The sequence below is a fragment of the Pyxicephalus adspersus genome, chromosome 10 (genome assembly GCF_032062135.1).
Source record: "Pyxicephalus adspersus chromosome 10, UCB_Pads_2.0, whole genome shotgun sequence".
Taxonomy (NCBI): Eukaryota; Metazoa; Chordata; class Amphibia; order Anura; family Pyxicephalidae; genus Pyxicephalus; species Pyxicephalus adspersus.
The window spans coordinates 58,435,466-58,451,880 of record NC_092867.1 but is presented as its reverse complement, the minus strand read 5'-3'; the positions used below and the strand labels follow the sequence as shown (position 1 = coordinate 58,451,880).

The window sequence follows — 16,415 nt, the reverse complement described above, 5'->3', positions numbered from 1 at the left end:
GTAAGTGACCAGATGTATGTGGATGCAGCTTCGTAGTGTTCAGGTGTCACAACATTGTAGACAATTGTTCCAGTCACATTTTGGTGAAAATCCTCAACTTCACTGAACACCTTTGGGATGGGTGAGCGAGGTCTTCTCATCCGCCATCTGTACCCGACCTCACAAATGGGACAAATCCCCACAGTCACACCCCAGAATCTTGGGAAAAGTTTTCATAGGAGAGTAGTGGCTGCTGTTTGGGGGCAGCTCCATATTAATGGCCATGGTTTTAGAATGGGGTGTCCAGCAAGCTCCTATAGAGGTTGGGGTTTCTTTGACCATATACTGTACGCCTTTCTGCTTTGTAGTTCCTTCACTTCACTCACATGAACTGGCTTTATGTTAATGGCTTGTTGGATGTGCGCACTATTTGAATGTTGAATATAACCAATAAAAATAAACCAATGACTATATAATCTGAGATTTATAAAAATGTGTCACCAAGAATTGTCCTATAAGCCCAAGCCTAATGCCTGGTAATTCTGGGCCTGCTCATGACACCCACCAGAAATCCCACCAGCTCAGGTGACCGGAAACAATATAGTGAGGGAAAAAAAAAAGCTTGCCAAAGAGAGAATACACTTTCATCAGTGAACTTGGGTGATCCAGCAAACCTGGAATGGATTTGGTCCATGATTGAAAATATTTGCTAACAAATAGCAAATGGCTTTTAGGAAATCCATTCCAGATTTGCTGGATCACCCAGGTTCACCCATGGAAGTGTATCTTCTCCAGCCTTGGAAAACATTAATAAATCAGTCCCAATACCTCAAAAATGAAGATAAATGTAGAGGTGAAGGTGGAGGATTATGCAGGCACCGTAAGACCATCTTAAGGCATGACTTTTGGCCAGTTGGCTCTTGTCAGTGCGTTGTCCTCTCTGTAAGGATTGCTTAAAGCTCTCACCTTTTAGGACGAGAAAAGAAACATAGGTGGTGAACTCCAAATATAACACTTGAAAGCTTCTTATCGGTTATTACTTAAAGAGGAAGTACACTGAAAAATGTCCAAAAAAAATTCCAATTACCCTCATCCCCGCAGCGCAGTCGATCAGCCTGGAGGTGTCTTCCATCGGTTCCTGCCTCGTCCCGACCATGAGCCCGCTGCCGGGTGCTGCCATCTTCACCTCTTCTTCCTGGTTCTTCCTACATCACCTGACGCAGGCATGAGATGCCACAAAAAAGCTTCTTATGCGCATGCCCGAGATGCTAAGGTATGTGCAGAAGGAGAACCCAAGAGCTTCCCAGGATGCATGGCATAGGTATCCGGGGAGGCTTTTCGCTCCCATTCACCTTCGGTCGCTTAGTTGGCCGAGAAATAGGGCGCGGTGCTGCACCCTTTTTTTAAAATGGCTTTTCTGATAAAGGGTAGTGTTCTCCCCGGCCCCTTTTAGCCGGGCGCATCACCCAGCACTTTTCAGCTACCACCCGGCTGTTTTTGGGTGGTTACTGATGAGTTGGGTCACAATTCAGGGGCTTCCACCCGCCAACAATTTCTTCCCACCCAGCTTAAAAAAATTTCTGGGTTGGGCACTGAAGTCATGTATTGACAAAGAACCATGCTTAGAAACTATAGAAAAGAAATCTTGCTGGAAGAATCCCACGGTATGGGTGAGGAGGTCATCAGTGTGAGTTATTTATCCTTGAAATGCCCTCCATGCTCCAAAATTGTCATCAGCTTTATAGACTTTGGTGTGTCTAACTTACTTTGTAGAGTTCCCACCTGCTGAGCATGGTATGGGGGCACTCAACTCTTTCGGAGGTGTATGACAAGATCTGTTCACCATAAAAAGTTCTACTCCTAGGAATGTGGTTTCACCTTATGGGTATTTCGTGGTCAAGGAAGATGTCCTAAAAATGTTTGTATGTAAAAATACTCAAAAAAAAAAAAAAAGTTTGCTACACTCCAAACACGTCAACCTTTCCAGTAGATCTGTGATAGATAGATAGATAGATAGATAGATAGATAGATAGATAGATAGATAGGTAAATTGGGCCTCCTCTACAAGCTTTTCCCACACAGGGCTGGTAAATGGCTTCACTGTTGGAAGAGCTCCCTCACGTCTAATCAAAGCTCTTCTCCGCTAGAAGCAATGGCCACACTGTAGATAGTGGTGGGGCCTCTCTTCCGATAGTGGTCAACTAAATGTGACATATAGGTGGATCCTGCCACATTCCGAGCATGAAATTCTCCAAAAATTTATGTTCTGGTGTTTGAGCAGACCAGGACGATGCTCAATACTTTTCCCACTTGATGACCACATACAGATGATTTTATTGTAAAACACTGGCCACACTAGGTGCAGGAAAAATTCTACTACTGGTCCAGGAGGCCTCCTCCTTCACAGATTAAGCCTGGTCCATAGGAAAATGGGACCCTAACTTTTCTTGTATTCTCCACACCAAGCACTGGCATGGTTGCTTTTGAGCCTCATGGGTGTTAATCTCATGCAATGGTCATCTTAGGTAAAAGTCATATCTAATTATAGGAGAAGTCTGGTGGACGAACTAAATGGCCTGGGAAATCTGATCTCAGGAGCTCCAGTGATGGGACCTCTGACATGGAATCCTCTTACTGTTCTATTATTCTAATCAGGAGTCATTTGGGCCTGGTGACTGACCAGGTAGACATTTTCTATTTCAAAATGATCTCAATATCCTCATCCAAGCATATGTAAATTTACAAAGATTTCCACAATATGGAGGTCATGGGTGAAGATGCAACCAATGTCAATTGATTCCACCTGGGAACTAATACTCCTCTTAGGTCATTGGCCGAGACTCTGATTATGTCTGATCTTCCCATGGTACTACCTTTGAAGCCATTATGAAGCAACAATTACTATCAATAAGACCTGAAATTACAGATCACCATGAGTGACTCCCAGATCTGGTATCGGGTCCAACCTGATGAAATACTAATATGTTCAGTGATATATCAACAAATAGGGATTAGGATGACGAAAATGTCCTCGAACTAAGAAGGTTTCCGAGAAATTTCAGCGAACTGATTTCGCAAAACCATCGGAAGATCGAGGAAATTATAACAGGAGGATTCACAGGGGATTCGCAGGATTCCCTGGGAATCCTCCTGTTTGCGATCCCAGGGGCACTAGAGGTTGATTAACGACCTTGATCTTCGAATTTACATCGGCCATTCTCGCTTAAAATTTCGGTAAGCGAGAACGGACGAATTCGCTGCGAGATCGAGATTTAAAACTCCCTATCAAGAAACGATTAATAAAAAATCAAGATATTTTGGAGGAAATATGGTGGAGGAGCCCTACACATGGCAATGGAGAGCCAGAGGAAGACACAAGCTGACCAGCAGATGGCCATTACTCCATCTTAAGAAGTATTATACCCATTTGACCGCTAACTGCCTCCCTTTACTGCTTTCTTTCCAGCCACATGGGTTAACTTCTTATTGCCTCATCCTTCCATTCATTGTATAATAACCCTTTGTTGTTCCCATTCACTGTATATTCTTTAATATATTATCCCAACTGCTGTTTATTAAATACCCATTTACACTGTATGCAGTGCGCTGAGTGCAGGGGTCAGTACACCCCACAGTAGAGCTCCCTCTGTGACTTATTTCACCATCATACTCCATTATTATTTTTCCTTGTATTATTGGAACGCAGTTGAACCCACAAGAATACACCTACCTAACCATTCCCCCCTCTGGTGGTATGGATGGCTAGGTCTACCTGCTGGGTGACGAAGGCTGAGAATCAGGAGCAATAAACCTGGCTGGGAAGCTGTAATGATCGGAGGAAAGAAAGTCCTCATATCACCCGCCAGTGGTGACCATGGTGTCCATACTCCTGGGAGGAATTCTTGGGATGGTCCATACTCCTGCACCACCATAGTGATGCCATTAAGCAGTTAGTACATTTCAGACAACTCCTAACCCAAGCCTACTGACTTTCTTAGTTTAGATTTCCATGTTGAAATGGTTTTGGAATTTTATGCATCAATTTCCTTTTCCTAATATATATCTACTGAAGTCCAATGAGATTTTCACAGCTGGAAGGTTAAAAAGTCATACAGGAATCTGTCTGATGTCAGGTCCACTTTAATAGTTAATCTTTAACTTACCTTCCCCTGATAATAATTGGTTCTTACATGGCTTGTTTGATGGCACTCTTGTTGGTTCCTCTGATATCACATATGGTGTATTGTCATTTTTCCATGGTTATGGTCCTCCATGGATCCATCTTATTCAAGCTTGATTGACTTTGTGAGTGTAAATTTTCCACTGATCACTCATCATCTAGCAGAAAAAAAGGCCAAACCCCAGAAAAGTGTTTTTTTAGCATTTAGCACACTCTATGGCTAAATGTTTGACCATAACATCTATATGGGCTTGGTGGACATCCCATACCAAACCCATGGCCATTGGAGGGGGCTCAGTAAAAAGACTTCTTTAGTCAATGGTCAAGTTGGGGAGGAGAGAGGGATCATCAGCATTCCCAGATGGTTTTTTTGGTCATGAAGGAAAATTATTATTATTACACGGTATTTATATAGCGCCATCATATTACGCAGCGCTGTACAAAGTCCATAGTCATGTCATTAGCTGTCCCTCAAAGGAGCTCACAATCTAATATCTACCTTAGTCATATGTCTTTCATACAGTCTAAGGTCAATTTTCTTTTTGGGGGGGGGAAGCCAATGACCCCAACTGCATGTTTTTTGGATGTGGGTGAAAACCGGAGTACCTGGAGGAAACCCACGCAGACACGAGAGAACGAGCAAACTCCATGCAACGAACGAATAGTATCATTGACCAGTGCAAATTTCACTGATACCCAGTTGTGTTCCCATTGTTAATACAAAGTAAGATGTGTGTTAAAATACAGAATAATTTTATTTCTTTATACAGTTTACAAGTAAAAAGCCAGAAAAATAAAATGTTTGCAGATATAAAGTGATAACTTCTAAATAGCCCCCAATCTGTTATACATATCCCAGGCTCTGCTCAATGCAGGGGCTGGGTGACCCCTATTTTAGGTCATTGGTCTTCACCACGGACCAATTAAAAGAGGAGAGCTGAAAGAGAACAAGAAAAGAAGACAATAAAGTGCAACCAAACTCTGGCGCAAGGCACAAGAACCCCTCCAATCCCCAATACATAAGTGCAGGAAGTGCTTTATTACACATGTAATTGCTATTTCTGGTGCCGCCCATTCTACTCCCAATGCCAGTGAAGATGTTACCATCTTGGAACTCTATCACCTTTTGTCGAGGTCCTCTGGTAACCCAACTACGAGCACAGCAAGAGGTCCAAGAAGTCCAATGGACATCACAAGTCACATGACATAGCAGGGAGAACAATGAGACTATGACGGATGCTTAAAGATGACCTCACCACAAGGGGGCACACTGCAGATCCCTTGAAGATGCATTGAATGACTGACAAAGAAAAAGAAAAGGGGAAAGCCTCCATTAGGTAACAGACCCCCCCCTAGATTTGCTGCATCACAGGCACTTCAGGTTTGCAGTAACTTTGCACCTCTCACGGGCACTGTGACCCCTTAGGTACAGATCAAATTCAGATTTTGTTTTGAACGATTTCCCACAGCTTGAGCATGAAAAAGGGAATTTTCCTCTATGAGTTCTCACGAGGTGATTCAGGAGGTGGGCTTTCTGCTTAAAACATATCCCGCAGTCTGAACAGGAAAAAGGACGCTCACCTGTATGACCCCCCCGGTGTTTAAAAAGGTCTCTTTCCTGACTGAAACTCTTTCCGCACTCTGAACACGTAAAGGATCCCTCATCGGTGGCCCGTGTAAGGTCCACGTTCTTCAGGAACAATTTCTCACACTCTTTGCATGAAAAGTTCTTCTCATCCCTGTGGATTTGCTTGTGTTTTACCAGAGTATCCTTCCGAGAAAATCGCTTGCCGCACTCTAAACACGTGAAAGGTTTCTCGCCCGTGTGAACCGGCAGGTGTCTCGTTAGTTGGCTTTTGTCTTTAAAATACTTACCGCACTCACACACGTAAATTTCACCCATGTGACAACTCAAATGTTTGGTCAGCTCCCACCTGTCGGTGAAGGATTTTTCACACTTTGGACATGGATACACTTTGCTGTAAAGTTTTGTATGCCTAAAATGGAATCCATCTGCTGGAGTGAAAGAAATTCATTCAATGCATGAAAAAACACAAATATAATTGCTCTGCAGTCATATATGTTAGTCAACCGGCCCCCTCCACCACCACCACATTATATTGAGGAATGGAGATGGACCTTTCATATTTTGTTGGGGACATGACGTTATATTGAGGAATGGAGATGGACCTTTCATATGGTGTACAGTATCTCCTCCTCATTTGTTGGGGACATGACGGTATATTGAGGAATGGAGATGGACCTTTCATATGGTGTATGGTATCTCCTCCTCATTTGTTGGGGACATGACGGTATATTGAGGAATGGAGATGGACCTTTCATATGGTATACGGTATCTCCTCCTCATTTGTTGGGAGCATGGCGTTATATTGAGGAATGGGGATGTGCTACAGTTACCTTTTCCTTACTAAAGCACAGACGCCTCTCTCCTGTGCATGTGGAAAGTTCTGACTCTGGGCGTGCCAGCACTCCCAAGCTTTATCAGTTTTGCCTATCTCAATGGCCAATCAGGAAATAGCCCCTTAATCATCCCTGGCTATTTAGCTGGCTCAGACACAGCACTTAGCATTTGTACAATGTGTCTCCACTAGTGCTGAGCTCTGTTGAGCTAGTTCCTGTACACCTGTACACTCCAGTGTTCCTCTCTGTGGTTATCCTTGTGTCACCTGTGCCTCCTGTCGCTTCCAATGTCTCTTCTGTTCCCTATGTCTGCAGTGGTCCTTGTGTCACTGGTGTCTATTTCCTAGGTCCCTGGTATTGGACCCCTGGCTAGTGACCTGACCTCTCTTGTTTACTGCCAGCCTTGACCCCAGGCCTTCCTTGACATTTCTTCTGCTAAGTAATTTGGTACCGTGTATCCTCCTGCCCACCTTGTGTGCCTAAGGATTGCAACCTAGAAGTAACAAGCAGCGCAACATCCTCACCACTATTGGCTCTGGAGAAGAGCTGGTTACTGCTTAGACTCTGCGCCTTGGCCCTTCTCAGGGCTCACACCAATTCTGTGCAAGCCGTATCGGCCCCCAGTGGCCCTGTTTCCCCAAGCATGACAAGATGGACCTTTTATATTGTGGACAATATCTCCTCCTCATTTGTTGGGGACATGATGTTATATTGAGGAATGGAGATGGACCTTTCATATGGTGTACGGTATCTCCTCCTCATTTGTTGGGGACATGACATTATATTGAGGAATGGAGATGGACCTTTCATATGGTGTACGGTATCTGCTCCTCATTTGATGGGTACATGACGTTATATTGAGGAATGGAGATGGACTTTTCATATGGTGTACGTTTTTGTTTTTTTCTTGGGGTAATGACATCCAATGTTTTACTGAAGTTTAAAATTGGTAGAATCCTAACTCTCAAACATGGCAGCCAGTCATTCATTGTCTTATCTTCTCCTACCTGGAGATGAAGGGGGCAACTGATACTCCATCATGACGTCCTTGTAGAGGTCCTTGTGTCCTTCTAAATACTCCCACTCCTCCATGGAGAAATAGAGAGTGACATCCTGACACCTTATAGGAACCTGACACACACAATGATACAGTCACCATCCAGACACATCCCATAATAATCTCCCAGAATTCCCTGCTCACCTCTCCTGTCAATAGCTCCAAGATCTTACTGGTGACCTCTAGAATCTTCTGCACATTGATTGTCTTCAGTGAATGATGGGGAGGCACTTTGATGGTTACCTGGTCATCAGACTTCACTGAAGGAAAGCTCTGTATCATAAGATGAAAGTTAATTCTAAGTTACATTTCCCAGAATCCTCTACAATCAAAATATGTCTCACCTTCCTGGCCAGGTTTTCTTAGAAGAGATAAAAAAACAATACAATGGGGCTCTCCCAAATTCTTCCTCACCTCTCCAATGATAAGGTAGATGATCTCCAAAGACAACTTATGTATTTCCTTATTCAAGTGAATTTTCTTTTTTACACCACTTAAAATCTGTTGATTGTCTATCGTGGCGTCCTTGTAGAGGTCCTTGTGTCCTTCTAAATACTCCCACTCCTCCATGGAGAAATAGACAGTGACATCCTGACACCTTATAGGAACCTGACACACACAATGATACAATCACCATCCAGACACATCCCATAATAATCTCCCAGAATTCCCTGCTCACCTCTCCTGTCAGGAGCCCAATCATCTTCTGGGTGACTTCTAGAATCTTCTTTCCATTGTTTATCTTAATCATTAAGGAGCGAGGAGGAGGCACAGTGAAGGTTAATTGGTCCTCATCTTTCAGAGGAGGAAAACTCTGTATAGAAAAAGCAAGAATAGGTCATGTGACGTCCGGAATCCTCCTTACCTCTCTGGTCAGATCTATGTTTTATTAATAGTGACTAGAATGATGTCATGTGACCTCCCAGAATCCTCCTCACCTCTCCGGTGAGCAGAAAGATGATCTCCAGGGTGAGGTTTATTATTCTCTCAGTCATGTGACTCCGGACTTCTTCCATCCTTGCTGATCTGATGTGTATACGGAATGCTCATCGCTGTAGAGAGACAATAAATTGAAATCGACAGTGAAAACAGAAAATCTGGATGTAAAATAAATATAACTTAGTGTGTGGAGCAGCATTTGTTGGAAATAAAAGTGTGTATGGAGGATGAGGATGGGCAGGGGGGGTTACTGGGTGTCAATATTAGATAATATCTTATTACTTCCTCTGCTGTCAGATCCAGCAATGTCTCTTCTTTAATTCCTAATAACTTTTCTTATCCAGAACTTCCTATTTATATCTGACATAACTTCCTGTTTATAGGTGACATCACTTCCTGTCTGCGCACCTTACGCCTAACATTCCTGAGATCACCATCTTGTGGCCGGTAGGATTACTGCAGGTTTTTTTTTTTTTTTTTTCAGGAGCCTGACCACTACCAGCTGATTTTTTCTTCCACAATGTTCTGTACAATTTTGTCAGCAGCTTTAAATAAATTAAAATACCGCTTTAAATCCTTTTTAGCGGACTCTGTACAAAGACGTTGTGCAATTTTACGGCTTAATTATAATATTTCAGTTTTTACTTTTAGATTTACTCTTCTTGATAGAAGTATGATGTGGCGCTCCCAGATGTGGTGGCCCAATTCCACCCACAAACACATTGGGTAGAGCTTAAAGAAGATCTTCTGAGTGTTTACTAATTACTATTTTCTTATACTGTCTTTGGAAAAATGTGCTCTACATTGGTGGAGGAATTTTTACTTACATTTATGGTAAATGAGAAGAATATTCCCCTTTATTTGGTGGTCAATGGGAAAATGTCTCCTCTCTGTTAGTGGTCAGTGGGAAGACTGTCCCAATTATGGCGGTTGACCAAGGAAAGAATGTCCCCTTACATTGGTGATCGTTAAGAAGAATGTCCGCCTTCTCTTGGTTGTCATTGGAGAGAAAGTTCCTTACATTGGTCATCAATGGGAAGAAAATCCCCCTACATTTCTGGTCATGGAGAGAAGAACGTCTCTATACATTGTTGGCCAATAGGCAAAATGTCTTCCTACATTGGAAAAACATCCCCGACATCGGTGGTCCTTTGAAAGAATTCACCCTTATATTGGTGGCCAGTGAGAAGAAATTTCCCTACATTGATGAATGTCTTCTCCATTGGTGGTCAGTGGGTGGAATCTCTCTTACACCGGTGGTCAAAACTGAGAATGTCTCCGGTTCCAGACAGCTAAAAAATCACTGGTGGCTCTTCCAAGTGGCATTGGTCCTGAATACATTGAGGACCTCTAAATGGGAGGCCATTACCCCACAGCACATAGAATTTCTAGCAAACTCTAAAGGAACCCGAGTTGAGCATGGCAACCAAAGACCATGACAGGCTTGTTAGGACCTCCTTGAATATTTGTCCAAACCTTGAGCTCGTCTGTCTCAAGAGCCACCAATCTAATGCTGATATTTATTATTCTCAACACACCGAGTTCACAATATGGTAATGTTCAGGACTGGCCTACCAATGGCCACATCATATCTACACTTCGAGCATTGGAAAAGCCAAAGGAAATCCCCAAGGTAACAGGATGAAAATGCAGGTGGGAACCAGGAACAGAGACTTTCAGCCCATATCAGGAAGTTCCTGAACCACAACCTTTTGTCAGGATCACCCGTGACAAGGAAATGAAAGAAACTCTATTCATGGAACGTATGAGACTCATTCAACCTACAGAACACAAAAAAAGCCTCTGTACATGGAGGCATGGTTGTAGAGGCTGGAAAGTGTCTCTGGGAGTGGACACTTAGGTTCATCAGCAGTCCTCCTCCACTTAGATACCCTGGGGAGTCTCTACTAACCCTGATGAAGGAGATGGTGAACCCTGAAACACGTCTGCTTTTTTTATTGGGAGTCTTTATCTGATGTTCACATATTCTTCTTCCACAGGATAGGGCAACTCCTGCAAAATAGTTCTTCGGGAGGTTTTATACAAGGATGAGGTATATAGGATGGATATATAGGGTTGGACATATCACGAGAATATTAAGAACCTCTTATTAGGAAAATATGTTCACACTCCAGAGGGATTTTCCTTCTTCGTCCACAATAATTTGAAGTTTTAGGCCTGAAGGAGCTAATAATATTTTTTAAATACAGAGTTCAGCTTATAAACACAGATTGTTTCAGTTTTTTTCATCTTTGGGTATAATTCACCCCATAGTCATCACTTTAAATACCCTCTGAAGACATATCCTTTCTTACAGTAGGTCCAAGTGTGATTGATTAGCAATTAATTGATGGAAAATACCCCCTCCACCGCCTCGTCATCTTTCCTTCACATCCTGACGGGACCCCACCTCTAGCCAGTCAATAGGAAGCTTCCATAAATAAAGGCAATGATGTGGCCACATGAGGAAGGACCATCTATGTCTTGTACACTGAAGAGGAGAGAGTTTTTATTACTACCTGAGCAGCCTGATTCTATGAACTTACCTCCACATATGTAAGTGGCCAACCCGTGGCACCAAGAGCACTGCAAAGCATGGCGGGGGAGGGTGGTGGCTGCTTTCGACTTCCTCCTCATTGCTGAATGCAAATATGAATATAAACACACTCACTGTCGCCCAGGTGTAGCCAAATTCCTTAAAATGAATCAGCAGACAATGGCCCTTGTAGGCGAAAGGGGTCAGCCATGACTATGGAGGTAACCAATGGCAGAATGAATTGTCTGTCAAAGACTGAACCATATAGAAATCAAAGTGTGGAGGACTTGCCATCCTAGGTCTATGTTTACACAAAACTAAGGAAGCAGGTGAACCATGGGGCAGCCCAAATGCTCTTCAGAGATGCCAGCCCCCAAGGACATTGCCACCTGGCCCGAATCACCCCCTCCATACCAAATCAATTTTATGTTTTTCCTATATCTTAGGATATTTTGGAAATATTTACCTTTGTAAATGTGTGCATTGATAAGGTAACATTGGATGGTTATGGGCAGCATTCTCATGGTGGTCCTCAAGGGTGGAACCACGCTTGACATCCATGTATCTTACTGAATGTCTAAGGCCAAATTCTGGTTATTTGGTTTTTGTAGAACCAAACCAAACATTGGATATTAAAAATGGACACCTAGCAGACCCCAGATGGTGGGGTTCATATGTTGCTGGCCTACTTGGAAAGTAAATAATAGAGAAGCAGCATGGTCAGCTATATGGGGTTTTGAGTGTTGGGCTCTGAGCTTCCTCAATGATCTAAGTTGAGGGCCATGAGGTTCTTTAGTTTAAGAGTGCAGCTGAATTGAGTCACATTTATAATTTAGAACCATATTTGGTACCATAAAAGACCATGATGAAGTCTCATTCTGCTCATGCTACTTACCTGGCAGTCTTGTGGACCCCTTTATTACCAGAACATGTGACTTGTCTGATATGTACATAGATTCGGGGTAAGCATGGGGTCCCCATACCATATCACTGGATTATATCCAGTCTCAGTACCAGGATTAGATGTTTCAGGATATAATGTGTTTATGTGTCAAGTGTCCAACCCATGTAGTGTCCAATACACCGGTGTGACCTATGTTTATGATATTTAATAAGACATTTTTTAAAAGAACATTAATGTGAGTAGAGAAACTTTTCCTTGTGGGTTCTCTGGTGTCTAAGAAGATCTCCCTTCAGGGCAAAACATTTGCCGCACTCTGTTGTGAAATTTCTTGTGTCTTTTAAGACTCACTTTCCAGGTAAAACTCATCCTGCACTCTGAACATGAAAACAGACATTCACAGATGTAAATCCTGTGATGATTTATAAGCTATCTTTTCTCATTGAAACATTTGCCACACTCTGAACATTAAAACGCTTGCCGGTGTAAATCCTCTGGTGGGTAAGGAGATATTTTTTCTAGCTGTAACATTTCCCCTCCAGGAGAATGGTTTCCCTCCAGGATTTGGTGCGTGAAAGAGAACTTTAATTTTGGGAGACACATTTGCTGTGTTCAGATTGAACTTTATCATCTCTGACAAGGTCAACCTTGATATCTTGAAGGTGTACAATAACTACTCCTCATTTCATGGGAACATGATATTAAGGAATCTTCAGAAACAAAGTCATATGGTAACAGGTGTTTCTTAAACCCCAACACACAATTACTTCTCCACTACAGTGTGTGTTTTCCTATGCGCAATCAGACCAACTCTCCGAGTAAAACATTTCCCGCACTCCGAGCATGAATATTGGTGTTTATCCATGTGACTTTCTTGGTGTGTATTGAGTGTTTCATGGTCACTGAAAGATTTACCACACTTTGAGCACGTATAATACAAGGAGCTCAAGTGGACTTTTTGTTGGTGGTTAAGAAGGTGGGCATTAAGTCTAAAACTTTTTCAGCAATCCTTGCATGAAAACGGACCCTCTCCAGTATGAAGTAATTCATGCCTGAACAGATTCTCTTTTTTCATAAAACTTTTCCCACAAATAGAACATGAATAGGAACTCTGATTCGTGTGTTTTTGTTTGTGTTTAAGAAGGTCTTCTCTCTTAGTGAAACCTTTTCCGCACTGTTCGCAGCAGAAAGGCCTCACTCCAGAGTGACGTTTCGCATGCCTGGTAAGACAGACCTTCCATGCAAAACTTTTCCCACACTCTGAACACGAATACGGTTTCTCCCCTGTGTGAATCCTGATGTGTCTGGTCAGGTTGTCCTTTTGTGTGAAGCCATGGTTACATACTGTGCAAACATAAGGTCTTTCACCCGTGTGACGTCTCATATGCTTGCCAAGGTTGTATTTCGTTAGGAAACCTTTCCCACACTCTGGGCAGGAAAACGGGCGCACGCCTCCGTGAGTTCCCATATGAACTTTGAGATTTCGTTTTGATCGAAAACCTTTCCCACACTCTGGACATTTATGGGGCCTTGCTCCATTGTGAAACTCTACATGACTGGCAAGGCGAGATTTTGTAAAAAAAGACTTCCCGCACTGCGAGCATCGAAATGGACGTGGTCTTCTCTTCTTCCTGGGACGGACAGCAACTGTTGATGTTGAACATCGATCACCCGTAGAAGGTGGAAATGTTGTCTTATCTTTGTCAATAACAACACCTGAATGACTGCGTGTGGACTCCTCAGGATTATGGGGAACCGGGGTCTTTTCTGCAATGGAAGCGCTTTGATGGACAGTGGAGCAAAGAGCAAGAGAAGTCTTGGAAGGTTCCTCAGAAATGGAGGGAATCAGTGATCTGGTCACACAATGGAGTCTATGACGTCTTATGCGAGCAGTGGAATTTACTTTTGGAGAACCTTGAATGACTGAGATATCATTTTCTCATGTCCTGAGGTCTTATTAGAAGGCACATCAAAGGTTAGTAGGACTTCATCCATATTCCCAATCTGGCCAATTTCAAAATCATTTTTCTTCCAAGCATCAATTAGAGATTTATGAAAAGACAGAATCTTAAATTCTTTTGGTATTTCTTGCGCATTTCCAGTTTTGGAGTGCGATGCAAGGCCACATCTCCTCATAAATCTGTAGCACCATGATAGTGATCCAGTAAAATCCTCAATGCCTTTATCTACAGCAATGCGTTTGGCTTCATATAGTATCATTTTCGTAGAAACCGAGAAGCCCATATTCCGGCAATGTGTGACCCATTCTTTCATGTCCACCTCTAACTCTGGCCATTTTGCAGCAGCCCCACGAAAAGTGTGCTTATTTTTATCCTCTTTTTGCAGCTGATCCTCCTGTTTCCTCCACTCTCGGATCATTTTTTCAGTTGGAGGTGTCCCAAAATGTCTCTCCGCTGCTCTGTTTCCATGTTGTTTAGCATATTCTACTACCTCCAATTTAAAGGGAATTTTATATGCTAGTCTTTTCTGCTTTGACATTCTTGTATGTAGCATGATGAGATGGCATTTTTCTGAGGGAAATACAGCAATGAAAGAACTGTCAGTAATGTGTCCTTTATTAGGACTCTGCATCGCTGCAGCTAGGGTTAGAGGGATAGGGTGCTGGTAAACGAACGATCCAAGTCCCGCAATACAAAACGCAGTCGATCGAAGGCATTTCGATCACCGTGTTTGTAGTACCAAACGATTGTTTAGTGACTGCTTGGTACATTGCATGGTGTATGGCAATCCTTATACTTTATACAGTACTGTAAACTTTTTTTTTTACTAACCCTCTAAAGCCTGCTGTGTGCTTTCTGTCCGTCCTCTGCCTGTTGATTTTAGTGCAAGAAGACGGTGGGGCCTCTTACATGGGACTGGGAGACTGTGCACCTGAGCAGCCATGATGCCTGCCAAGCTAGATGGCAATGCAGCCGGGCCCTCTTGGAAGTCACAGCATTAGGATAAGGTAGGGGTGGATGCCTTTGTTTTTTGTTATTCGGGCATTAGTGTTTACTAGTTGGCGGGGAGGCTGCAGAACAGAGGGGCCATGCTACCATGCTGGGTGGGTTGGCTGTGCGGCAGTATTCGGTCCATAAGACGCACCCTCATTATCCTGCCACTTTTGGAGAGGAGGGGGGAGTGCGCATTATGGTCCAAAAAAATACAGTATATTGAGAAATGAGATGGACTTTTACTATGGTGTACAGTATCTCCTCCACATTTGTTGGGGACATGACGTTATATTGAGGAATGGAGATGGACCTTTCATATGGTGTACAGTATTATGCTGCCCGCTCTGCTTCTGTACTTTGAACCCCAATGTATCTGGAATTGGGAGGTGCAGGAAACTGAAAAAGTAGGTGCAAGTGGGGCACAGATGTATAAACCCCTAAAATGTCATTAGCATTACATCATTATTAATATTAAACAGGAGTATATAGCACCAACATATTATGCAGCGCTGTACATTAAATAGAGAACATATTCTGCCAATCAAACTGTCTGCTTTCCTACCTTGAACCCCAATTTCTCTAGAACAGAGAGATGCAGATAAACACAATCATAGATACAAGTGGGGGACACTTGTGGCCAACACCCCCCAAACTTTCATCACCCTGGCATCATTACATAAACTCTGCCCATCAAAACACGCTGCCCTATTACACATGACTGTACCCTACCAGTACCTGAACCCCAATTTTGTTTTGATGGGCAGAGTAGAACATAAAAAAAAAGATCAAATTTTTAGGGGGTGTTTTCCACAGACTTTCCCTGCATATTTTCCGTTTCCTATAACTCCCGGTTCCATTGGGTTCAAGTGTTAAAAGTGGCCAGTAATGCGTAACAGGGCAGTGCGTTTGCAATAGTAATTAACTTTTAGTGGTGGTGGGGGGTGTCCCCCCACTGCACCCACATTTTTGGTTTTGGACACCCCACCATTCTAAGGAAATTGGGATTCAAAGAAAGGGAAATATAGTATGATGGTTATAGATTTGTGACAAAGGTATTAATTTAGGGGCCCCAACCCTATGCTCCCTTCTATGTAAGTGGCCCCGGGGTTCCCCAATTTGTATTTTCAATTAAGGACTCTTAGACACACTGGGGTGCTGTGTATTGTGCTTACTACTAACTACAAGTGCTCCCTGTGTACCCTGAAAATTTCAAGTCTTTATGACATACGGTTTAGGACGTATGGAGGTTTATACACAGGGAGCTGTAACACACACACAGCTGATGTCATTACACATGGGCGGTTACATTGTTACACAAGGTGTTTTTGTTTTTTCAATAGCAGCTAGATAATGGGGAGGGACAGCCCGGGTCCCAATCTCATAGCTGTGCTCTAATCAGCTGAGAACTGAGCAGCCTCTCCGCTGACTATTCAGAGAGCTGCTGATAA

At 43.0% G+C, this 16,415-nt stretch overlaps 4 protein-coding genes across 6 annotated transcripts in view; all 4 read right to left on the bottom strand.

Moving 5' to 3' along the window:
* LOC140338964 (uncharacterized) overlaps positions 1 to 8,960 on the bottom strand; it is a gene marked incomplete in the record, with an annotated part of 329,302 nt that extends 320,342 nt beyond the window's left edge. Inside the window, 5 exon segments of the mRNA XM_072423361.1 lie at positions 7,782 to 7,910; positions 8,052 to 8,246; positions 8,317 to 8,451; positions 8,576 to 8,689; positions 8,859 to 8,960. Of these exon segments, the coding sequence (XP_072279462.1) occupies positions 7,782 to 7,910; positions 8,052 to 8,246; positions 8,317 to 8,451; positions 8,576 to 8,653 (537 nt within the window).
* Positions 1 to 16,415, bottom strand: part of LOC140338975 (uncharacterized) — a 67,208-nt gene that overhangs the window by 39,152 nt on the left and 11,641 nt on the right. The window lies entirely within an intron of this gene.
* LOC140339123 (uncharacterized) lies at positions 4,892 to 7,773 on the bottom strand. Of its 2 annotated transcripts, none has more exons than XM_072423697.1 (2): positions 7,588 to 7,773; positions 4,892 to 6,175 (listed from the first exon to the last, which is right to left on the bottom strand). In XM_072423697.1, the coding sequence occupies exons 1-2, from the start codon at positions 7,670 to 7,672 to the stop codon at positions 5,526 to 5,528; spliced, it is 735 nt and encodes a 244-aa protein (XP_072279798.1). In that variant the 5' UTR covers positions 7,673 to 7,773; the 3' UTR covers positions 4,892 to 5,525. The 2 variants fall into 2 exon arrangements, with proteins under 2 accessions (XP_072279798.1, XP_072279799.1); XM_072423698.1 differs by having other exon boundaries at positions 4,892 to 6,172.
* Positions 12,725 to 13,948, bottom strand: LOC140339131 (uncharacterized; the record flags this gene model as incomplete). The annotated part of the gene is given in 1 exon segment (XM_072423708.1): positions 12,725 to 13,948. A coding segment is annotated over 1 exon segment (935 nt), but the record flags the coding sequence as incomplete, so codon positions are not given.

Excerpts from the sequence above, each read along its gene's own strand:
- LOC140339123 (XM_072423697.1), bottom strand. The coding sequence starts at position 7,672 with ATGGAGGAGTGGGAGTATTTAGAAGGACACAAGGACCTCTACAAGGAC. Across the intron at positions 6,176-7,587 it reads GTTGCCCCCTTCATCTCCAG|CAGATGGATTCCATTTTAGG; the intron begins GTAGGAGAAGAT and ends CTTTCACTCCAG.